The sequence below is a fragment of the Daphnia magna genome, linkage group LG8, assembly GCF_020631705.1.
Source record: "Daphnia magna isolate NIES linkage group LG8, ASM2063170v1.1, whole genome shotgun sequence".
Lineage (NCBI taxonomy): Eukaryota > Metazoa > Arthropoda > Branchiopoda > Diplostraca > Daphniidae > Daphnia > Daphnia magna.
Genome location: NC_059189.1, coordinates 6,404,279 through 6,427,965, shown reverse-complemented (window position 1 = coordinate 6,427,965; position 23,687 = coordinate 6,404,279). Strand labels below are relative to the sequence as shown.

Sequence of the window (23,687 nt, the reverse complement as noted above, 5' to 3'; positions counted from 1 at the left end):
GGATGCTTCTAAAGTAGCTGATTGTATTGTGCAACACATTCTAACGAATACTAAACGTTGCATTAATTCCTCTCAGAAAACAAAGCATAATGGACAGCCTGTTTTTAGAACTAGCTCTCAGCCTTCATATCTTACCTCAACCCCTTTACATACACAACCACTTGCGTTAAGTGGACAAAGTGTAAAAATCCCAAGCATGTACAATAAGCTAAGTAATAACGGAACAACTCCAAAGTACTCAGTTACCAGCTCAATTCCTAAAATGAATCCCTTAGTAATGTGTCCGTCAAAAGTAAACAGTATAGGAAACACAAACAATTTTATTTCTAACGCCATCGATAAAAATGAAAAGTTACAACAAAGCCAAGCAATGACGTTATTTAGTAACGTCGGAATCTACGTAGACCGTGATCGCTCCGGCCTCCCGAAAAGCTGAAATGACAGCCATGGCAGTAGAAGAAGCCCAAGTTAGATCCAGACTAAATGCTTTTCAGGCCAAATACGTCGAACCTAATAGAGAATTGACTAAAGTAAAGGAGGCTTTAGATCGCCTTAATACCCAGGTGGAATCAAACACTCACCAAAAACATTTAGAAGAAAACATGGAAAAAATGCAAAGGCAATTATCTACCAGGAGAAACGTGAGTTTTTCACAGCGCTCACCACAGTTAAACCCTCCAATCAATAAAACAGGGGATTTATATTTTTGTGATTTTCACAACGATTGGGGCTATCACTCAATAAGCAATTGTAAAGCAAGGGAGAGTCAAGCTAATGATAAAAGTTTTCGTTGTAAAGAAATTGTACACCGGGCAAACTTTTGCCCCAGATAAAAAATTTGAAACCCAATCCTCCAGAGGGTTATGACGGAAATGGAAAAAAAACTCACTTCGTTTGAAGAAAGGGAAAACTAAAAACTACCGAAGTAAGCGTGGGGCCCCTCGGTGGAACTAAGAAAAAGCCCCGACATCATATAAATAGTTTAGCAGTAAAATCTACAGTTCCTAGGATAAGAATAAAAATAGAAAATTCTGTTGTAAAAGCGCTGTTTGACACTGGAGACGAGAGAAGCGTTATTAGCAGCACATTTTTTCATAAGCTTAAAGAAGGAAAGGAATTAATTAATTTCACTAAAGAGGTAGATGTGGATCTTTTCAGCATAAATGACAGGCGCCTCGTCACGGAAGGCACAATCACCGTTAACTTTTTCGTGGCAGAAGAAACGCCACGCCAAGCACTTAGGCAGAAATTCATAGTCGTAAATGGAATTGTTGAAGATTGCGTTCTAGGGCGCGATGCACTTTGGAAACATCAGTTTATCTATAACGGAAAACAACAGTCCATCTACCGAGTCCCGGAAATTGATCACTTCCAGGAAACAGAAAATCCCTTTGTGATTAGCAAATCTTTGAGAATTCCTCCAAATTCCATTAATTTCCTAGAGACTAGAGAAGAGGAAACTCACCCTTTCAACCCTCTCAATACTTGTCATTTTGTTAGATGCTGTAATATTCCCTCCGGGATTAGCTTGGAACCCTACATCTCTACGACACCAAATTGTTCGCTCCGTGTGGTGGCTGTTAATAGAACAGATAAAACCATATTTCTACCTCGCCTTACAGAGTTAGGAACCCTTCGTATTTCCAGACCTTCAACAAAGCCTGTTGAAACAATGGCTTCAATTAGCGTAGCTTCAGCTCCAATCAACACAGCAGCCGTTGAGTCGGCTCTTCCAGATATAGATGAGGAAAACAAAGAGAATTTGCGTAGATTAATAATAAATAGTTATAACAGTTTTGCTTTTAAAACAAGTGAGTTAGGCCATACTACTTTAGTAAAACATGTCATTGACACACAAGGACAAGGTCCTATTCGTCAAAGGGCATATCGCACGTCTCCAAAGCAAAAAGAGATAGCTAAAAATATAATCGAGGAACTGATGCAAAATAAAATAATTCGTTATTCAATGTCCCCGTGGGCAGCCCCGATAGTATTAGTAAGTAAGAAAACCGGGGATGTCCGTTTGTGTGTAGATTTTAGAAAATTAAATGCAATTACAAAAAAAAGATTCTTTCCCTTTACCTCGTATTGACGACGTTTTAGATTTACTGGTGGGACAGAGGTATTTTTCCACATTAGATCTTGCCTCCGGATATTGAAAAATTGAGCTCGAGGAGGAATCCAAAGAAAAAACAGCCTTCATACTCGATGACAATTTGTACGAATGGAATCGTTTGGCGTTTGGTTTAACCAACGCCCCGGGAACGTTTCAAAGAATGATGAATTCAGTTTTACGAAGAGTTATTGGAAAAATTTGTCTCGTTTATCTTGACGACATAATAATTTTTTCAAGAATAATTGAAGAGCATTTTACCAATTTGAAGACTGTTTTTTCCCTCTTAGAAAACGCGCACCTAAAAATGAAATTGTCAAAATGTGAATTTTTAGCGCAATCCGTTTCCTATTTTGGACACGTAATCACGGCTGAAAGAATAAAACCAGACCCTGCTAAAATTGAAACCCTTGTGAATTACAAAAGACCTGGTACAGTAAAAGAATTACGATCTTTTTTGGGACTAGCCAGTTACTACAGATGATTTGTAAAAAATTTCTCTACCTCACCCACCCCTTGTTATCACAGACTAAAGGAAAACCTACTGATAGTGTAACTTGGAAAACAGATGAAATTGCAGCTTTTGAGTACTTGCGACAATTTTTAATATCAGAACCTATCTTGATATATCCGGATTTTTCAAAGGAATTTCTGATTTACACGGATGCAATTAACTATGGCTTAGGAGCCGTCCTTTCTCAGATGAAAGACGGAAAGGACCAACCTATAGCCTATGCAAGCAGACATCTTAATAAAGGGGAAATCAAGTATTCGACAATAGAAAAAGAGGCCGCAGCAGTAGTGTTTGGGATAAAACGTTTCCGACATTACTTACAAGATCAACCTTTTGTTATTGTAAGCAATCACAGGCCTCTTCAGTGGTTGCAGACTTTTAAAGACGAAACAGGGCGACTAGGTAGATGGGCGATCTTGTTATCTAATATGTTAATAATCTAATAAGTTCAGTGTTCAGTACCGACCAGGTCGAGTACACGAAAATGCTGATTTTCTTTCAAGAATACCGATGAATCTAATATCTGCCATTCCTGCAGACAACAACGTAATGTGTCAAGAACAGCAGAAAGACTCTCTGTGCAAAGCAATCGTTAAGTTTTTGGAACAAAATGAACCTTGGAAAAAAGAAGATGGCCTGATGCCTTCTTGGGTCAGTGAAATAGATTATTTCTTTGTTGAAAATGATTTTTTATGTAAACACTACGAACCTACGTCAGTGAAAAGAAGAAACTTTGAACAGTGTCAAGTGGTTGTTCCTCTTTCTCTAAGAAAGCAACTTTTACAAGAATTCCATGATTCCCCATTGTCAGGACATATTGCAACTAGGCGAACATTCTTTCGTCAAAGGAACAAATACTATTGGCCTACCATGTTACGGGATGTTAAGGAATATTGCACTTCTTGTGATCCTTGTGCGCTGGGACGTCGAGTGCACAGTACGAAAGCCTATCTCAACCCGTTAGACCTCGCTACAAGACCTTTTGAAGTATTGGGCTTAGATTTTCTAGGTCCAATCAAACCTCATTCACTTCAACGAAACAATTATATATTAGTAATCACGGATTACTTTTCTAAATGGATAGAAGTCATTCCTCTTACCAACTGTACCGCCCTCAGTACTCGTAAAGCCTTAGTAAAACGAATTATTTTACATCATGGTCCCCCGAAAGCAATAATTACAGCCCTAGTAGTTATTTTGCGTCGACATATGCAAAAAAAACGCATATTTCAGACGCATTTTGCGTAAAAAATGCATTTTAAAAATGCGTCTGTAGAGGGCTTCGTTGCGTCGAATAACTTACTTTTTTAGCGTAAAAATATGCATATTTATATAATTTTAAAATCGTAATTTTTTCGATAATTAGATCCATTTTTTAACCAAAAAATATGGCTTTTTAAACAGTAAAAATATGCATATCTATATCATTTTAAAATCTTTATTTTTTCGATATTTAGATCCATTTTTGAAACCAAAAAATATGGTTTTTTAAACAGTAAAAAAACGCATATTTATAACATTTTAAATTCTTTATTTTTTCGACATTTAGATCCATTTTTGAAACCAAAAAAAATGGCTTTTTTAACAGTAAAAAACGCATATTTATATCATTTTAAAACCGTTATTTGGAGGATATTTAGATGCATATTTTTCGCCATAAAATAATCCTTTTCAAGCAAAAAACAAAGGCATTCAAACAAACATTGCTGTAAGGAATTTTTATTCAACTCACACAAAAAACTACATTTCAAAGTTTTCCTGACTTAACTAGTTTTTTTTTGAAATGTCTTACTGCTTCCATGATCAATTTTATTCTGGCACTTAATGCGATATGTGATTGACTTGAAGTATTTGATCCTCTCTCCTCCACCTCATCCGAAGAATTGCCAGGATCAGCTGCCTCACACGAATCGGCACGATGGCGGACGCCTGCAGCCGTCCTCGCCTTTTTTATCAAGCTGACGATCTGCGGTACAGTTATTGATTTTGCTTCCATTTCGCTTCTCTTTGCCCAGCACGTCGTTAAGGTGACTGAAAATACAGCAACAAAACAATTCTTAAAAACTTTCGCAGACAATTTGAAGGTACGAGGGAGAGATCTTACCTCCTAGGATAGCATTTACGGTGAGTAATGGTGATAGACCAGGGCGTTTATCTTTGCCCCTACAGCTTCCCTTCCACTGCAACTTATTTGCGGCTGAGTCTGCAACTACAAATCCAAAAATCAAGGGCATGGCCTTCTTCATAGTTTTGACAGTTTCCAAGCAGTGACTGTTGGCAAAGAATTTCACCAAGCACACTTGGAGATGAATGTTATTTTCTATTGTCTTATCAAAGGCAGCCAATGCTGCTGGTGTGGTTGCTGGTAGGCTTTCAGAAATTTCCTCTACAACACTAGCACAATACTCGTCGGTTAGATCCTTGTTTAAGGATGGAACAGCCTTATTTAACTGTTGAGAAATATGTTCCAGCTTCGTGTTCATTTCATTGAAAATAGGATGCAACAAATTTTGTAGCTCAGATCGTATCAACTGTGATATCTCATTCCACATTCCTTGTGACATAATGGCATTGTCTGTCACCAAATCAACAGTTGGATGATCAGGCTGCGGAAAAGCTGGATACATGAACTGATGTAATATTGCTGGATTATTCTGCACTGTAAATGCAGATGTATACTGTTCTGATGTTGTTGGATTCTTTAGCACTAGCCCTGAAGATGAAGATTGGTCTGATGTTGTTGGACTCTGTTGCACTGCACCTGCAGATGAAGATTGGTCTGATGTTGTTGGACTCTGTTGCACTGCACCTGCATATGAAGATTGCTCAGATGTTGTTGGACTCTGTTGCACTGCACCAGCAGATGAAGATTGCTCGGATGTTGTTAGATTCTTTAGCACTATAAATGCAGATCTAGACTGCTCTGATGTTGTTGGATTCCTTTGCACTGGCTCTGCAGATGCTTGGTAACCAGTGTCAGCCAGAAAGCTGGATTTATTCTTTTTAACTCCTTTCTGTTTTTCACTTGAGACTGCTTCCCTTTTCTTCTTCAATTCTAATGTTGCCGTTCTGGCGCCACGTTTCCCAGGAATATTTCTCTCGTCACTCCAATGCTCCCTAGGGACGCCATCACGTAGCCTTTTCACACATTTCAATGCTTCTATATGCGGAACTGAAAAATCAGATAAATTGAATTATTAATTAAACATCGCCACTTATTACAATGAGCTAACCTGGTTGTTCTCCACTTTCAATTGTATGCGCTGTATACTCCATCCAGTCGTCATTTGGATAGTAATAACGCCTGAAAGGGTTGTACGCCCAGTTATATGCCGTTAACCCAGCTACTAACATTTCAGGTGAAGGAAATAAAAAGTTTGTCGAAGCACAGTTAGTACCGGAGCTAAACCAGGACTGAGGAATGGCCGAATATAAGGTAGTGACAATGCCATCTTCGTCATCTTCTAGAGTTTTGACTACTTTAAACAGTATGACTTCTTTTTTTGATAGTTTGTACTGGATATTTATTTTTGGGTAGGTTCCAAGCCAATGGATCTGTACCCGACCAAGCTGCAATATACAATTACGATTTTGAATTAGACCTCAACATGCAAATATACAATATACATAAAGGACAATCCTGGAAATTGTTTCTACCACTTGGATTTTTAGTTGAACTTTCCTCATTATCACTGTCTTCTGACGAACTGCTATGACTATAATTATCTCAGACAGACATAATATTTTCTCTGCATAACTCTGCTATTTTATATCAAACAATTTTTTTTAATTTCATAAATTAACAGTGTAAATGAAACTTATAACTCACCAAAAAATTCTGAAAGCAACACTTTTTTTGACACCACGCTAGAATAGCAGACGAAACTGAGAATGGCAGCCAGAATGAGTAGTTCACCTAAGAGCAGCAGATTCAAGATGGAAGTTAGTGTGGATGACCAATTTATACCGGATATTTTGCTGCTTGGTGGAGTGTTCGGCGGAAGAATCAAGTGTTTAAATTTACAAACTCATGAACGTGCCAATTTCCACAGGAAGAAAGCAAATGCAATCATTAGTAAGTGGATAAAAGAGGGCCTGAACAGGAATACATTTCATGATATCCAACAATCAAATGCTGCAATCCTGATAGAAAAATACAATCTCAAACAACAAACAGAGTCATCAGAACTTCATGTTAACCATGGTACTCCCTTTTTAAGTATTTACTTTTCTTTAACATAATTTTCTAACATGCAGTGGCTAATTTGTATTTTCGCATTTCAATGTCTGCAGCAGAATGTTTATCATCCAACTCAGCTCCACATACTGAAGTCGAAGAATGCTTACCTCAAGATTTTCAACCAGTACCAATAGGTATGCTGTACTAAATGGGTGAAAGAGTTTAGTTATCGAGAATGGTCATAATTGTTTAGAAATAAAAACACTTTTTATCTTTATAGACATTCATGCTGAGGATACAGATTCCATTGAGGACATTTCATTTGATTGTTGTTACTCTGTAAACATGGGGAATCCCTTATCATTTCTGAAACTTCTTCAACATTTTGCGGTTCACACGAGGCAAAAGTTGGAGCATATGAGTTATTTGCTGAAACTGTTGAAACATTATCAGCCGGATCCTTGTTACGACAGCCTACCGAGTACTGGTCGAACTCTCCTTGAAATCAACAAATCGTTTTGTTCTTCATCTAATGGTTTAAGTGCAAGTGGGACAACCAGTGAAAGACAAAACCAATCAAAGTGTGACATACCACAAACTGTGGAAATTAGTGGTGGTAAATATTTGCACCTTGGTCTAGAAAACGCGTTATCTTGTTCTTCTCCTGGATTACTTTTTAAGCACTCCGACCTGTTGCAATATGTTTCAATTTACAAAGAAGATTCGACACTTCTCCCAACTTGTATTCGTACAAATGTATGTCATATTTTCACCACTGCAAAATTTTTCTGATTAATCAACATTCTTAAATATTTCAGGTTGAAAGCCTCTACTCCCGATTGCATAAGTCAAATGTCAAACGTGGGCTGCTATGTGGCAATCTTGAGCGGGCGCAAAGTATGCCTACTACTGTTGAAAAGTTACCCCATTTTGAATACGATATATTTATTGATGGTGTACAAATCTTCAAAAATGCTGAGAAACCGACATTGACACCTATATTGGGGAGAGTGCATTCCATTAGCCACTGTTATGATTCTGCTGCCCCCCCTAGAAGGATCGATAACTCACAGCCATGTATCCTTGGATTTTTCCAAGGAACCAGCAAACCAAACATCAAGAAATTCTTGAGGGCGTTGATATCAGAGCTGAAACGTCTGCATCCCAAAAATCGGAATACATCGGAGACCAGTGGACGCCAGTTTACTGTTTCATTACGCTGCATCATCGCTGACACTCCCATGAGGTCGTATTTGAAACGTATTATTTCGTGTAATGGATATTGGGCGTGTGAAAGATGTGTTCAAATGGGAATTCCCAAGCGGTTTAAGGGTCGTAAGAAGGCTTTTATTGAATTAAGAGATTTGAATGCGCCCAAACGCTTAAATTGCAATTTTTTAGGTTACACAAAGAGTGACAAAAGTAACGAAATCACCTTTTGAATGTTGACGATTTAAGTCCCTTCATGACTAAGCCAATTGATCTCCCTATGGTGACGGGTTTCATTTTGGATCCCATGCATACTGGATGGGTGGGTGGGTTCGTAAGGCGTCTTAAAGGGTTCGCGTTTAAAAGAAATGAAGGACGATTGAGTAAAAAATCATTGGGGCTAGTTGATAAACGTTTGATGCTGTTTAGGAAATGCACGCCTTGGGAGTATGGTGGAAGCCAAGTGCGGAGTTTATCCGAATGTAGAAACAGCTATAAGAACCATGAACTTCGTAGGTTTGCTTATGTGTTACTATTTCCAGTCTTTCAAGGCCTGATGGTCGATGGCGACCTAGAACATATTTTGATGATTCCGTATTTCATGTTATTGCTGGGTGCATTCAATCCTAATCCAGTTTCCATACAGAATATTGAAAAGGCAAGAACTGTTATTAAAGATTACGTTCAAATTGTTATGGACAAAGAAATCCCACTAAGATATCTATCGCATTGTATGATTCATCTTCCAGACGACGTGGAAAAATATAAAGTTGGTGTAGAATGTCTGAGTGCTTTCGTTTATGAAAATTTTCAAGGTTATTTGCGTCATTTCCTAGCATCGGGTAACTTACCCGTAGAACAGTTACGTAATCGCCTTATTGAGAGAAGCTTGTATTTGTTACCTACCTCCGCGGACGGGCTGATTTTGAACAGTGATGAATCATTTGAAATTGAAGCATCAAAATCCGTAGCTGGTAAAAGTAGCAAAAATGTGTTCATTAAATTCATTGTTAATCGAAGCAAAACACAAAAAAAATTGGTTTTTTCTACTTTTGTTTTAGCCAACGAGTATCCAAACAACGTATGTATGTTGCGCAATGGTTCAATAATAATTGTTAAAGATATTGTCGAATTCCCGACAGGCAGTGGTACATATACCCTTGTTGGTGTGAAATTCCGTTCTTTGGAAAATGCTTTTTTCAAACCATACGTTTCGTCTCATTTCCAAACATATCTCGCTTCTAATGTTTGTTCTATTGATGAGTGGGATTTTACGTCCATACAGGGGAAAATGGAGGCAATTCCTTATAAATTTGTCGCTACAAAGAATATTGAATTCCCTGTAATTGACTCACCGTGATCTAAACAAAAATGGTTTGTTGTTCCCATCCACCATACTTTCCAGGAATAAAAGTATAACAAAAACAATAGGATTCAAACAATTCATTTTTTATGTAAGTCACGGCAAGTAAATAATAACACACAATTTTTAAAGATTAAGAAACACCTAAATAAATGCTTCTAAAAAGAAAATTCGATGCATTTAATGTGATAGTATAAATGCTTATATTTTAACTTTCAAATACGCATTTTCTAGACGCATTTTGATCGATGTCTTTGAAGGGCGTTTTTTAAATTTAAAAAAGTCTATCGATATCAATTAACGATACCTAGTAGCTAGTACCTCGTGGGTGGTATCGATTGTTTGTACCAGACACGAGACAGACAGTCAGACAGATCTGTTCGTTAGTGAAGCTGCGTAGGGGAGACCGGGGTTAGTTGTCCAATTTTTGGTTCTCTGATTTTTGTAGGCTTCCCTGTGAAATGAACAGCAAACTTATTGATTACATCCTGAAGCCTATTATCTTAGCTAAATAATGAAAGCATTTAAATTCAGTTATCTCTGTTTATTCAATCAGAATAAAACAAAATGTGACACCCATTTTTTCGGACAATTTACCCCCGGCTTGGGGTTAGTTGTCCCGAGCTTGGGGTAAATTGTCCGTCTAACGATATGGGCACTTTATGCCCGTAGATCGCCGTTGCATTCGTCACACACAAACTGTGGATCGACACAATCAACATGTACCCATGACTTACAAGTTTTGCCAAGGCATTTTACCCAAGGAGTTGTTGAATCACTGTATGGCGCCTGACAAACAAGGCAAAACCAATCTTCTTCTTCAGCTGCCGCAACTGCTTTCTTCTTTCGAATTGCTGTTCTTGGCCTTCCCCTTGATACCTTTTTTTCATCTTTCTTTTTCTTCATCTCATTTTTCTTCTTCTCTTTTTCAGCCTCCATCAGCTTTCGCTTGATCCTACTTTTTGATCCACTTTGTTCCGCCTCAATTGCATCTTTGACAGGGGTGCTCGTGAGAATGGCAGTTTGCCTTGTTTTTCTTTTATTGGTGGTCTTCTTTGGTGCAGCCTTTGGATGAGGCCTAATTTCCTCCAATAGGGATGTTGACAATGATTTGTCTGAACGAGAAGACGCAGAGGACTCAGTACGAGTGACAGGTGAAACCGTAAAACATGAGGAATAGGGCTGTTTGATTACGTTGACCAATTCGTCAGAAACTCCAGTTGCAGATAAAATGTCATCAATTGTGGGTACCATAGAATCCAATTCTACCTCAGCTACGATAATGTCGGCCTCAGGGCGATCTGTAAAGAATGACGGAGCAAATTCTTCTTCTTCAGCGAATATGTTGCGATCCAACGGCATGATTCCGGAAACTCGAAATCCAGACATAATGTTTGCTGGTGTGATGGCTTTTGGAAGCGCAGTAGTTATGATGCCTGGAATATCGTAGATGTTGATCGGTGCCTTCTTCACTATAATACGACTTGTCAAAGCCGAGTTAATGTAATTTTTTAGCGGCCCGTATACGCTTCTGTCTAACGGCTGCAGTTTGTGAGAACAGTGCGGTGGAAATGATAACATTACTACGCCATTAGTTTTTGCCATATTAAGTGCTTCCATGGAAAGATGAGAAGCATGGTTGTCTAGGAGTAATAAGATCGGTTTTGCTGGTGTTGGCCTTGTGTGTTCAATAAAGTGCTTCATGAACATATTGAAAGCAATTTCGGTCATCCAACCAGATTCGTTCCCTGTGCCTATCGAGCCAATTGGAGCCTGGGCAATAAAGGTGCCGTGATAACGTTTTCTAAAAAAATAAAAATACATATTACATCAAGAGTAAACTAAAACGCATCATGGCAAAACTCGCTCCTACCTTGGAAATATAAAAAAAGGTGGAATGTGGTTTCCTAGGGCTGAAACAGCCATAGCTAGAGTAACTAATTCTCCCCTCTCCTGACTAGTTACGGCGCCAATTTGTTTTCTACCTTTCCTGGCGACAATTTTGTCTGGACGCTGGACTGTTGTTATGCCTGTCTCGTCCATGTTCCAGATTGATCCAGGGCCAATATCGAACTGGGAAAGAACCTTGATAAGGTTGTCAAAGAAGACACCCACATTGTGCGGATTGAAGCTCGACATTCGAGCCATTGATGTAGCTTCAGGCTTTCGCAGTGATAGTGATGGATGGCGTGATAGGTAACTAGTAAACCAGTCGCTACCAGCCTGCTGATTTTTCATCCATCCAGCTGGAATAGCAATGCCACGTCGCGTGCCGAACTCAAAGGCTAGTTTTTTAACGCCATTTGGTGTGAGACCAAAATAAATGTCACCAGCCTTTTTCAAATATTCTTCTAGGGCACCTTCTTCTTCATCAGTAAAAATCTGTGTCGAACAAAATTTTAGTTTACGTAACTTTGACTGGTCTTAGTGACACACTGAATAGTTTACCTGCTTGGGTTTGGCATACCCTATGGAAAAAGTATTATGTTCAGGCACTTCAGAAAGACTATCCTGATGAGAGCAGTACTTCTTTACATTCCTCGAAAGACTTTTAGGGGGAACATTATATTCTCTTGCTGCTTGGGAAATATTCATTCCGTTCTCTACTATAGCTTTGATGGCCAGCATCCAAATATCTTTAGGAATTTCACCCCTATTAGTCTTCTTTACATATGTCCTCATTTCACCTGTAATTCGATATAAAAATTGGGATGTAAGGCAAGCAAAAAAAATAAAAAGGTCAACTTGCCCCAACCTCGCCTTGACAACTTGCCCCAGCCAAGGGGTGTCAAAAAAAATTTTGTTTTTGAAATAGTTACAATATAAATAGAAAAATAATTTATACAGGGAACAAAGCTGAATACCTGAGGATTACAATGAGACTGTCGTCGACTTTCCAAGGAAAAAGTTAATGTCAAAAAGCCTGAGGCAACCACAAATTCACAATTTTCGAAATGACGTATGGAAACACGTTTTCATCTGCAGCTTCCACAGTTCTGCTTGGAAGGCCATCAAATTACACATAAGACACCTTGAGGTCATACTGTACACTACAGAATTTTTTGTGATTTTTTAAAAGAAGAGGGCACTAATTAATGCCATTTGGTCAACTTGCCCCCGGGACAACTAACCCCGGTCTCCCCTACTGCGTTTACATTCTGATTACTTTTTCTCCAGAAAACTTTGAATTGATTCTAGTTAAACTATCATGGCACGTTACTATCATGGCAAAAAAATTCATAAAATTGAAACTGAAATCTCAATTTTTGTAATGGACGTTGGTAATTTTTACAAAAAGGAAACTTCCCTCAAGGAAGCAACTAGTCTCGAGACATTCCTTGACTCTGGTAAGTTCCTAACTTTTAAACGGTTTAACTTTTAAAACATTTCAAACAATTTCTGTCTTTCTTTGCAGTTTCTATTTCACGCCGTTACATGGTAGGAAGAGCAACACATTTGAAGACAACCGTATATCATGCATCTAAGGAAATTTCAACGGAAGCTGATTTTCAAGATATTTTTAAGCTTCAGCACTATCCATATGATTTGAAACCTACTGTTATGCAAGTACATGTATTAGTAGATTTCAGTGTGAGCAGTTGGGATCGTTTCCTTCCAACCGAATACAGACAGTATTACCACGGTCTACCAGGAGAGGTACCCAAACGCCGTATCCCTTTCGTCAGCCAGAATAATCAAGGGACTTAGAAGCTTCCACAAAATGCCGCTTGGAACGCGGGCGTAGCTTGGTCCCAAGCTGTGTGTAAAGCGTCTGTCATTGCGTGGTGTTCTGTGGTTCTGTCTTACAGATCTTGTTGTGCGTTTTGAATTTTTAACTGATTTCACACCTTTAATGCCTTTAATTTAAATTTTCTTGTATTTCAAAATGGTGAAGTGCTTTGTGACGGGTTGCTCTATAGGATTTCTCAGATGTAAAGAAAAAATTACAAAATTTCGTGCTCCCAGAGACGAAAAACAATTTATTCTATGGCAGAAAGCTATTCCAAGAAGTGACAGAAAGCTGACCAAACAGGACTATGTGTGTGCAAAGCACTTTAAAGATAAAGATTTAACCAAAGAGAGAACCATTCTCAATGAGGTATTTCCTCTGAAGATTTGGAAGTTGGCAGCTGAAGCCATTCCTACGCTAAATCTATGTAATTGCAGTATGTCTATAATTTTGTATCTTAAATAATCATTCATCTGTTTCACTTTTTTCGGGGGTGACAACGATAAAGTAAAAAAGAAAATGAAGAAGAATAGTAAACGGAATGTTGATCCTGAAAAGTGGCAAAATGAGCTTGATTTTCCCAACAGTCCTGAGCCCATTAAAGAGCCAGACAGTCAAGAAACTCTGGAATTGAACATCACACCTGAGTTTGCAGCTGATGTTGAAATGCTGGATCCTCTAGAATATGTTGATGAGCCCATCGTAGAAGCAGTCAACAACCTTATTTGTGATCCCACAAGAGCAAAGCTTCCCGAACATTGGAAATGGTGTCTTACTGATGAAGATCTACAACAGGATGATCCCGTAGCTTACAGCAAGATAACTGCTGTTAGATTTGGCGTTTGTAACGACTTCACATTTCCCATCAAAATGATTACAGTTGTAGGTGGTGAAGTGTTTTACACTGTCAAGGGGGTTCTAGTCACACCACCTAATTTCCTGCCAAAATCATTCAGCACAGTAGAAGAACTCACTGACTTGTTGGCTCGCTTTGACTCAACCAATATTTGTGGTGGTTTCAAATTGGTTTGTAAGGGAGCACTAACACCCAGCATGAAAAAAGAGACAGTCAAGCAGTTTGGTGAACGGAGATCGAAATTCTGCTCTCGACTTCTCCAGAAAGGCTCCACTTGCTATAGATGCGAACACCTGAATAAGTTAGTGGCTGGTAAATCACCGACCCCAAGTCCAATGGAGAGACTTCTTGACCGAAGCCAGAAATCAACTTACAAAAATCGTCTGTTAAAGTGGCAGTTACAACGTAAAGGAAAACTGATTAAGGTAGCAAATATAAGTTATTTATTTGTAAGACCTTTTTTAATCGCATCTTGTTTTGTTTTTTCAGGAATTAAGACAAGAAATCAAGGATTTAAGAAAAGACATGTCACGTGCGTGCGAGAGTGCCCTTTAAGATAAACTGTCTAGCCTTAATCCCAAGGTATTTAATCATTTCAATGAGACAGGCGATGAAACTGAATGTGGTTACTGTAACTGTTATGTAAGAGTTGTCTAAATTCCTACCCTACTTGTATTAATACCTCCCATTGACTTACACGACTACAGTTTTCCACCAAGAAGAATAACCAACGATGTGTGATCAGAACTTTCTCGAGTATTCTTACTAATTTTTAACAATTAATTGACATTATTATCACTATTTTTCTTTCCACTGTGGTATTTATCTTTTTCCCCATTTTTTTTTATGGCCTGATTATTCATACAAAGAATTGAATCTCATTTATGTCTTTTGTTTACAATATTCTAATCTGTCTTATTTTTATCCATAGGAAGTTATGGTGATTAAGGCTATATTTAGAAAGGCTGAGCAAAAGAACTCAAGATGTATGCGGTATGATCCTGAATTTCTTTTAGAATGCGTGTTACTCCGCATCAAGAGCAAATCTACATATGATCATTAAAGAGCCACCAACATTCTCCCTCTCCCTTGTCCAGAGACTATCCGTCGGCTATTAAGCTGCATGCCATGTAAATTTGGTCTTAATAGTTTTGCTTTATCGTCAATTAAGACGTTTCTATCTGGAAAGCCAAAGAGTATGTGTTACGGTAGTTTGGTGTGGGATGAAATGACCATAGCTGGTGATGTTTCTTTTGACCCAATGAAATTAGTTTTCGAGGGCTTTGTTGATTACGGAGAAGATGATGGGTTCAGTGAACCCATCACGTTAAAGAAACACGAGGGTGAATTAGCGGACCATGCACTAGTTTTGATTTTCAGACCCTATCGATATTCGTGGATCCAGCCAATCGCCTGCTATGCGACCAAAGGAGCTTGTCCTGGTGGAGTTATCCACCATCTCATGGCCAGGGCAATAACCGTTCTTCATCAAAATGGTGCGATTGTGAAGTCAGTCGTTTGTGATGGGGCGCAAACAAATAAAACGGTAATGCGACTATGCGGCATCACAGGTAAATTCTCATCAATCCATAATACCTTCACTGATGGTAGAGAAAACGAGCAAGATACCTGTCCGATATCAGCTATGTCTGACGTCGATGATGACGGAAACAAAGACACAACTTCATTCGACCACCCCACACTTGAAAAATCATCGATTTACTTTTTGGTTGATGTCCCACACCTGCTAAAAACAATAAGAAACAACATTTTTGCAGTGAAAACCGTCCAGGTATTTTACGTTATATTTGAATCTTTAATTTACCATTTTTTCCAATTCTCGTAAAGATATATTCAATATCCTATCTCTTTTAGTTCAAAGGTAAAGCGGTGAAATTCAGTGACTTCGAATTGCTGTTTAAAACCAGCAGGATAGCTGGAACTCCCCTCAGTGGACTTCATAAGCTGACAGAATTTCATCCTTACCCGACGTCGTTCGAAAAAATGAATGTGAGATTAGCCGCACAGATTTTATCAAAATCAGTTGCTACTGCATTTCAGTATTTTCGTAAACTAGAAAATACGAAGGCATCTTTTGAGGGTAGGTTAAATCAAATAAGTAGAATAACTGCAGCTTGACACGTAACAATAATTTATCTTGCAGATACCATTGGAACGGAGGAAATGGTCAGCATTATCAATGATGCTTTTGATGTAATGAATGGACGTTGCTATCAAAAATCCATCCGTAGGACGTCATGGAAAAAAGACAGAAAGGTATTGGACAAGCCTACTTAACTATATTGCTCCAGCTTTCCGTATAATCCTAACTTTTAGTTAACTGGTATTATTTTGTTTATTAATCTGTTTCATAAATCTTGTTTATCATTTTGCGTGACTAGATATTGGAATCGTTGTTGGAGGCATTGTGGGAAACTGAACTTGCTTCCGATGCAACAAATCTAAAGCCGTTCGCTTCACAGACAACGTTGGAGGCATTAAGAGTCACAGTGTTCAGTACCATCGAATTGACCGAGCACCTTTTTTCGAGCGAGATCAATTATGAATTCGTCTTGACAGGAAAACTAAATCAGGATTGCATAGAGGTATGCTTACGTTAAAATTTAAATCAGATCACTGATAACTAACTTTAGATTTTCGTCAGCGATTTTTCGGAATCATTCGTCAGGCTGGTGGTGGTACCGAGACGCCAACCGTACACTCCTTTCTGGCGCTTTTTCGCATGCTTTGCGTCTACTACCCTACCAAAACGACTATTGCCCATGCAAACGTCGAAGAGGAACGAATGTCGTTGTTAACGTCCTACAAGGACTGTATGCTGAATCGATTTAAAAAAGACAAGAAGGAAGCAAAGGCCAGAAAGCAAGCTCTTAAGGACAGACTTGCAAACGGAATGTCTATGATCGACGGAACTGTGTTTAATATGTCCGCGTACAACAAATGCATTGATGATGTCGTTTACGATCTTGCTGGCTACGTCTTGCATTCGAGGCGCAATCTTATTGGATCTTGTGATGAATGTTGGAAATCGTTAACAACGGATGAAGAACTTCCCGAAAATTCTTCGTTTCCTAACAGGCTTATTGTTTTACGAGATAAAGGTGGCCTCAAAAAAGTAACACCTAACATGTTTTTTCTAATTTCGTCGATCGAGACAATGCTGATGAATCATTTTAGTCAGGAAGGGAGCTACATCAGAGATTCATTTGAAAAGGTTATTGAAAAAGCATCCCATTTTACCATCTACTCAATCTGTTGCCCTGCCCACAAAAAATCCCTTGTCCCTAGTCTTGTATATGAATATGTAGTCATTCGTTTTCGATTCCAAGCAAAGTGGAAGAAGAACGAGGAAGTGTCGAAGATAACCAGTCAACGACATCAGTCAAGAAAATTATCGAAATTGTGAATTATTCTAGTCGAAATCGAAATGCTGCCTGCGTATGTCTTTATTTACGACATTATTTTCTTTAATTGTCAAACATATTTCCTAAATGTGATATTGTAACCTTTTACAAGTTTTTTTAACTTTCAATAAAAACCCAGTTATAATTGCAAAAAAATTGAGAAATGTATTTCAAACCATATCATATGTTTCGAAATTCAATTGATCGTAGTTCGTATACCCGCCAAGCTTTGGAGAGTTGGGACCAAGCTACGCCCGCGATCCTAGCGGCAAATTAGGGAAGCTTCTGAGTCCCTTGATTAGTCTGCTGCCATGGCGTTTGGGTACCTCTCCTGGTAGACCGTGGTATTACACTGCTTTGGACGAGTAGCAAAATTTTTGTCTGATCTTTTATTATTCGTTTTTTCTATTTAAAGAAATGCCTAAAAATACGATATGTAAACGCATATTTTTATGCTTTTTAAATGAATTATTTAAAGTAAAAAAATGCGTTGGAAAATGTAGAAAACAGCCCCCCGAAAACACTTGGAAATTGTCGCAACATCGTCCAAAAAAACTTTTTTTTTAAATAAAAAATGCATAAAAATACGTCAAATAAATGCATATTTTTACGCTTTTTAAATGCATTATTTAACGCTTAAAAATGCATTCAAAAAGTTAGAAAACTGACCCCCAAAAACACTTGACAATTTTCCAAACATTGTCAACAAAATCGTTTCTTTTCCAATAAAGAAATCCAAAATAATACGATATCTAAACGCATAATTTTTACGCTTTTTAAATTCATTATTTTAAGTAAAAAAATGCGTCCAGAAGGATGGGAAACATCCCCCAAAGACTTGGCTCAAAATGCGTCAAGAAAATGCGAATTGTAAAGTTAAAAAACGCGTCTTGTAGGATGAAAAACGCCCCTCGAAGATTTAGCTCCAAATGCGTCAAGAAAATGCATATTTGAACGTTAAAATAAGCATTTAAACTATCAATAAAAAACCAATGCATTTTTTTTTTCTGGCGATTTTTCGACTCAAAATAACTACTAGGGAGATCGAGGCAGTAATTTTACTTCTGAATTATTTTCTGGGCTTTGTAAAGCTTTAAACATTAATCGCATGGAAACAACTGCGTATCACCCTCAGACTAATGGACAAACAGAGCGATTCAACAAAACTGTTGTTGAAATGATAAGGAAATATTTGGAGAATGGATTCGAGCGGTGGGAGGATATTTTAAGCCCCGTTGTTTTCGCTTATAATAATTCTGTCCACTCGTCAACACTTGAGACTCCATATTTTCTAAATCACGGTCGTGATCCAGTCATGCCGATTGATCAATTATTCCGTCCTCTTCCCCCAGTAATAGTTACTCCCTCAGACTATAAAAGTCTAATTATGAAACGCTTACACGAAGCCTTTCAGCTTGTCAAAATCAATCTTTCCCAAGCTCAAGAACAACAAAAAGCCCAGTACGATAAACGCGTAAAAGAGCAAAAATTTAGCGTAGGAGATAAAGTTTTACTGGGTATGCGAACGCCCTTGGCGGGAATTAGTAAAAAACTCCTCGTTTTATAGGCCATTTTTATATCCTCGTTTTATAGGCCATTTTCGAATTTTGAAAGTAAGCAGCAATAGTACTGTGGAAATACAACAATACGTAGGAAAACAAACTCAGCTTCTACATGTGAATCGAATAAAACCTCTATTTGAGTCAATGATCTGGAAAGACGAACCAGGTGTCGACTTTTTAGATGTAAGAATTGAGAAACAAGCCGAAAAATTGGTACAAGAAACCGTAGATGAACTCGAAACTTTTCCTCTACCCCTAGAAACAAACCTTCAATCTGAGTTAGAACAAATTTTCTTGTGAAAAAGAAACTCCTACTCAAAATTTGATGAGATCCCCACCCACAATTCATCCTACTCCAAATTTAATGATAAATTCACCAACAATTCAATTACCTTCCAACCCGATTCCAGAGACGTCAACCTTACCCATACAACCAGAGCGTCGCCTCGGTTTACGTCCTCGGAATCTTTTAAAACCAGTTATCAAATTCTGAAATTGTATTGCTGTAATTTTTTTTTTTTTTTTTTGTAAATCACGTTCGAATCACTCAAAGTATCTTTAAGCCGTGTTTAAATTCTAATTATTGCGTATTAACGGATTTCTTTAACTTTTAGTAAAAGTTGAACAATATCAAACTTTAGTAATCTTAATAATTCATAGAATGGATCCCTGCAATTGATTTTGAAATTACTTTTTGTTAGGTTCTGTTTCGGTGAGATATGTCACCGCAATTGTATTCATGAGCCGACAGGTAAGGAAAGCAACTTCGTCAAGAGGGACCGTAAATCAGACTGCCCCGCCGGCCACTCTCGTCGGTCAGGGTTCGAACCGCCACGCCATCTATCGTTAAGGGCGGGGCACTCAAAGATGGCTGCGTACACAACAACCCTTCCCAAGCTGTTATTTCACCCTAAGGTAGGAATAACAGCTTACCCAAATCGAAAGAATCCAGCCCCGACGGAACACAAAGACAGAACATAAGAACATGAATGAATACATAAGCCCTGCGACAAGAACAAACACCACCGCTCCTACAGAGCTGGTTGTGCATCCAGGACAAGGATATATGCGACTACACAGAAAATATTATGTTGAGATCCGCTTCAGACATCGAACATGACTGTACGCTTCCGGACGCGCTCGCCCCTACGCAAAGGCGGCGGGGAGGTGTTGATTGCGCTTCCGGGAGGAGGATGTGATGAGGCTGGGCTTCCATCGGCCGGTACGCTGTCGTCGCTCCAGATGTCCCCGATGCCGCTGCCCGCTTCCTGGTCGATAACATCTTCGATGGGTCTAGTCGCAGCCACCATTGGTCGTAGCAGCCGACGATTGCGCCACAATACACTGCCATTGGCGAATTTGACACGATAGCTCCGGTAGCGCCCGATGCCGACGACAACACCAATTCTGTCCCATAATTTCGATTTCGGGTCGCGAATGCGGACATCAGTACCGATGGAAAGAGGAGTGAGTGGGCGAGCGTTCTCGTCGTAGCGGAACTTTACCGATGCGTCGATGGCCGCCTGCCACTCCCGCGCCTCCATCACAGTCTGCCAACGCGTTGCGTAAGACGTGCGGTGAGCTGGGATGATCGACCGTAAAGAATGACCAAAAACCATTTCAGCTGGTGAAAAGGCGTTCTCCTTGGGTGTGTTTTGGAATTCCAGCATGCCCTGGGCAAACTCGTCAGATATCACTCCGGATGGTGAGATTTTGGCCATGAGATTCTTCATTGCGGCCAAGGCCGCCTCCGCGTGGCTGTTACTTTGCGGGTAGTTGGGCGTGGAATTCCCCCACGCGACGCCCCATTGACGTAACTTGGCCTGGAAGCTGTGCGCCTCAAATTGGGGGCCGTTATCTGAACGCATCCGGACCGGAGCTCCCAAGTCAACGAAATTTTCGATGACCGCCTGGGTGACTTCGCGAGCAGACGGATCGTGGGGCCACTGATGGACCACTGGCCATCCGGAGAGGCGGTCTACGTACACCAAGACATGTAAAGGGCCTAATTGAAAAAGGTCAGCCGACACATCTTCGAATACTCTTGTTGGCAGAGGGTCGCGCATTAGGGGCTCTTTCTGCTGACGCGGGAGTCGCTCCTGACAGTTCTGGCAGCTCTCCACCAGGAGAGTGATGTCATTGGAAATGCCCTGCCAGAACACCGTCTGACGCGCTCGTCGTTTCATCCGCACAATGCCCTGATGGGCGGCGTGTAGTTTCAGCAAAAATTCGCGACGGGCCGATTTTGGGACGACGATACGCCGGCCAAATAACACCAGTCCGTCGTCCACCGATAGATCTTCGCGCATCTTCCAAAACTGTCGAACGCCTGGGGCCGTCTGGTGACGCGGAACTGTGAATCCATCTATGATGGCCGCGATGAGCTCCGCATAGTCGGCGTCGGATGGAGCTGCCACTCTCAGATCGTCCAGCATTGGGTCCGGCAAATGGGGAAGCTCCTCCGTCGCATCGGAATCCGCCACATCCTCGTCTGTTCGATGCATCGCACTGACATAGCGAGTGACGACGCGCCTCGAAAATGATTGAATTTCAGTACTTGCGACTTCGTCGTCCGGGCACGGATCGTTCACGGGAGCTCGAGAAAGAGCGTCTGGAATCGCGTGATGGTGCCCTTTACGCCATGGCGTTGTGAAGATGAAGGGTGAGAGGCGCTTTTTCAGGCGCTGAAGCTTCGGATTCTCCACTGCCTCCAGCGTGAATTTATCCAATATCGTGACGAGAGCCTGGTGATCGACGACGAGCTGGAATTTGGGTAGCCCCAGGAGGTGAAGACGGCACTTCCGCATCGCCCATTCCACCGCTGCCAGCTCAAGCTCCACTATAGCATAGCGGGATTCGGTATCCGTACACCATCGGGAATTAGCGTCCACAAGCTTCCATGTAGAGCCATGAAGCTGAAGGAGGACGTAGCCCATTCCATTCTTACGAGACGCGTCCACCTGTAGCGACGTTTCCAACGCGGGATGGAAATGTGCGAGGACCGGCGGCGCCACAAGAGCTTTTTTGACGGCTGAAAACGCGCTGTCGGTATCAGTCGTCCACACGAAAGGCGTTCTAGTGCTGAGGAGAGGCCGCAAGGGGGCCTTCGCCGCCGCGACGTCCGTGGAGAACCCGGCGAGCTGCACCACCAACCCTATAAAGGAGCGGAGCTCTGTGATATTGGTCGGTTGTGGAAAGTCGGAGATGGCTCTGAGCTTGTCCGGGTCGGCCGAGATGCCACCCTGTTGAATTTGGAACCCAACCCATTGGATCTGGCTGCGGGCAAACTTAAATTTCTTGAGGCTGAAGGTGATACCAGCGCTCCTGGCAGCTGGCAGCACAGCACAAACTCCGGCCACGTGCTCCGGAAAGGAGCTGTCGAAACGAAGTAGGTCATCGAACACACGGACGGTATTGTTGAGATCTTGAAACGCCCGGTTGGCTCGACGGTTGTATTCGTCACTGGAACTACAAAGGCCCATCGACGCCCGCAGGAATTTGTATATGCCCCACGGCGTCATGAATATGGTTAGGTGTTGCGATGACGGGTGGAGGGGAATCTGAAAATATCCATTTGCTGCATCAAACGTTGTAAAAAACTGGGCGTCCCCGGAGATCTCGGTGACCGCAATGCGCGGCGTGCGAGTGGGATGCGTCGGTCTACGCACGTGTCTGTTCAACCTGGTATGGTCTACACAAAGTCGCAATGAGTTGTCTGCTTTCCGGGTGACGACTAGTGGCGCGGCCCAATCGGACGCTTCCGTCACAGGAATTATGATGCCTTTAGCTTCATATTCGTTGAGCAAGCGCTTAACCTCCGGACGATCGGCAAAGGGGATGGGTCGAGCTCCGTTGACATAAAACGGCTCGGCGTCGTCCTTCAGCTCGATGATCATCTCGGGCCCCTCCATACAATTTAGCGATCCCGATTGATCGAAGACCACCGTGAACTCCTTGACGGTGTCACCTTCGATGCGCTGGATGTCTTCTGCCGTGAGCACCAGTGGAATTGGCCCATGTTATACAAAAGGCTGACTGCGAGGCGGGACCGCGTTGATAGCGCCGATTTGCGAGCTGATATTCTGCCTTTTCCACGGACGCGGATAATTTTCGTGAAGAATTCCCAAGTCGACGCAATCATACCACAGCAAGAGCCCTTCGACGTCTGGACTGAACATGATTGTGATCCTGGTAGTCACTCCTTCGTATTCGGCCAGGTATTCCTTTTCTCCAACCACCAGTAGGGGGGTCGACTTGTCCGCCATAACCAGGTTGAAGGTGGATGACGTGAGGTCCTTCTCGGATAATCCTAGTTCACGTAACACGTCCATGCCACCGACCGTAGCTTCGGCTCCGCCGTCCGGAATAGTTTCGTTGACCGTGGTCAGCAATTTGCCTGTCGAATCAAGAAGCTGTAAAGGAATGTCGGAGCGGGCCGGTGCCGCCTGTGCGCGCGTACGTTGCCCACCACGATGCGTTTCATGTGCACCCGTGAGCGGTCGGGATGGTCACCCTGTTTGCTTCCCGGATGGGTTCCTTTTTGGCTGCCGCCACCACTACTAGCGCCACCGCCGATCGTTGCTTCCGCCTTCGGCTTTTTTGGGCAACACGGGGAGAAATGGTTACTTCCGCCACAATTGTGGCATTGTTTCCCAATGGCCGGACACGGCTCTCCATTGCGATGCGTCGAGCGACCACACGATCCGCACCTGCTGGTATCCGACGATCTGAACGG

At 41.0% G+C, this 23,687-nt stretch overlaps 4 protein-coding genes across 4 annotated transcripts; 2 read left to right on the top strand and 2 right to left on the bottom strand.

Annotated features, from left to right (window-relative positions):
- Nucleotides 1-6,518: 6,518 nt before the first annotated feature.
- On the top strand, nucleotides 6,519-9,376 carry LOC123475356. The gene is made up of 6 exons (XM_045177953.1): nucleotides 6,519-6,702; nucleotides 6,778-6,831; nucleotides 6,885-7,001; nucleotides 7,088-7,509; nucleotides 7,695-8,139; nucleotides 8,721-9,376. Exons 1-6 carry the CDS (start codon nucleotides 6,519-6,521, stop codon nucleotides 9,374-9,376), a joined length of 1,878 nt encoding a protein of 625 aa, XP_045033888.1.
- Nucleotides 9,377-12,517: 3,141 nt separating this feature from the next.
- Nucleotides 12,518-14,813, top strand: LOC116923624. Its single transcript, XM_045177892.1, has 3 exons — nucleotides 12,518-12,726; nucleotides 12,795-14,390; nucleotides 14,455-14,813. Exons 2-3 carry the CDS (start codon nucleotides 13,629-13,631, stop codon nucleotides 14,518-14,520), a joined length of 828 nt encoding a protein of 275 aa, XP_045033827.1. The 5' UTR covers nucleotides 12,518-12,726; nucleotides 12,795-13,628; the 3' UTR covers nucleotides 14,521-14,813.
- Nucleotides 14,814-20,055: 5,242 nt separating this feature from the next.
- LOC116922627 lies at nucleotides 20,056-20,496 on the bottom strand. Its single transcript, XM_032929005.2, has one exon. It carries the CDS (start codon nucleotides 20,494-20,496, stop codon nucleotides 20,056-20,058), a length of 441 nt encoding a protein of 146 aa, XP_032784896.2.
- LOC116923269 (uncharacterized protein K02A2.6-like) lies at nucleotides 20,496-23,629 on the bottom strand. The gene is given in 4 exon segments (XM_045177952.1): nucleotides 20,496-20,502; nucleotides 20,549-22,987; nucleotides 23,129-23,397; nucleotides 23,465-23,629. Coding segments are annotated over 4 exon segments (2,880 nt in total).
- Between the last annotated feature and the right edge of the window lie 58 nt (nucleotides 23,630-23,687).

Bases quoted from the DNA above. Each gene is read 5' to 3' on its own strand.
- LOC123475356 (XM_045177953.1), top strand. From the start codon at position 6,519: ATGGCAGCCAGAATGAGTAGTTCACCTAAGAGCAGCAGATTCAAGATG. The intron at 7,002-7,087 runs GTATGCTGTACT...TTATCTTTATAG, and splicing joins TTTTCAACCAGTACCAATAG to ACATTCATGCTGAGGATACA. The intron at 8,140-8,720 runs GTCGTAAGAAGG...TTATGGACAAAG, and splicing joins AATTCCCAAGCGGTTTAAGG to AAATCCCACTAAGATATCTA.
- LOC116923624 (XM_045177892.1), top strand. From the start codon at position 13,629: ATGAAGAAGAATAGTAAACGGAATGTTGATCCTGAAAAGTGGCAAAAT. The intron at 14,391-14,454 runs GTAGCAAATATA...TTGTTTTTTCAG, and splicing joins GTAAAGGAAAACTGATTAAG to GAATTAAGACAAGAAATCAA.
- LOC116922627 (XM_032929005.2), bottom strand. From the start codon at position 20,496: ATGGAGGCGCGGGAGTGGCAGGCGGCCATCGACGCATCGGTAAAGTTC.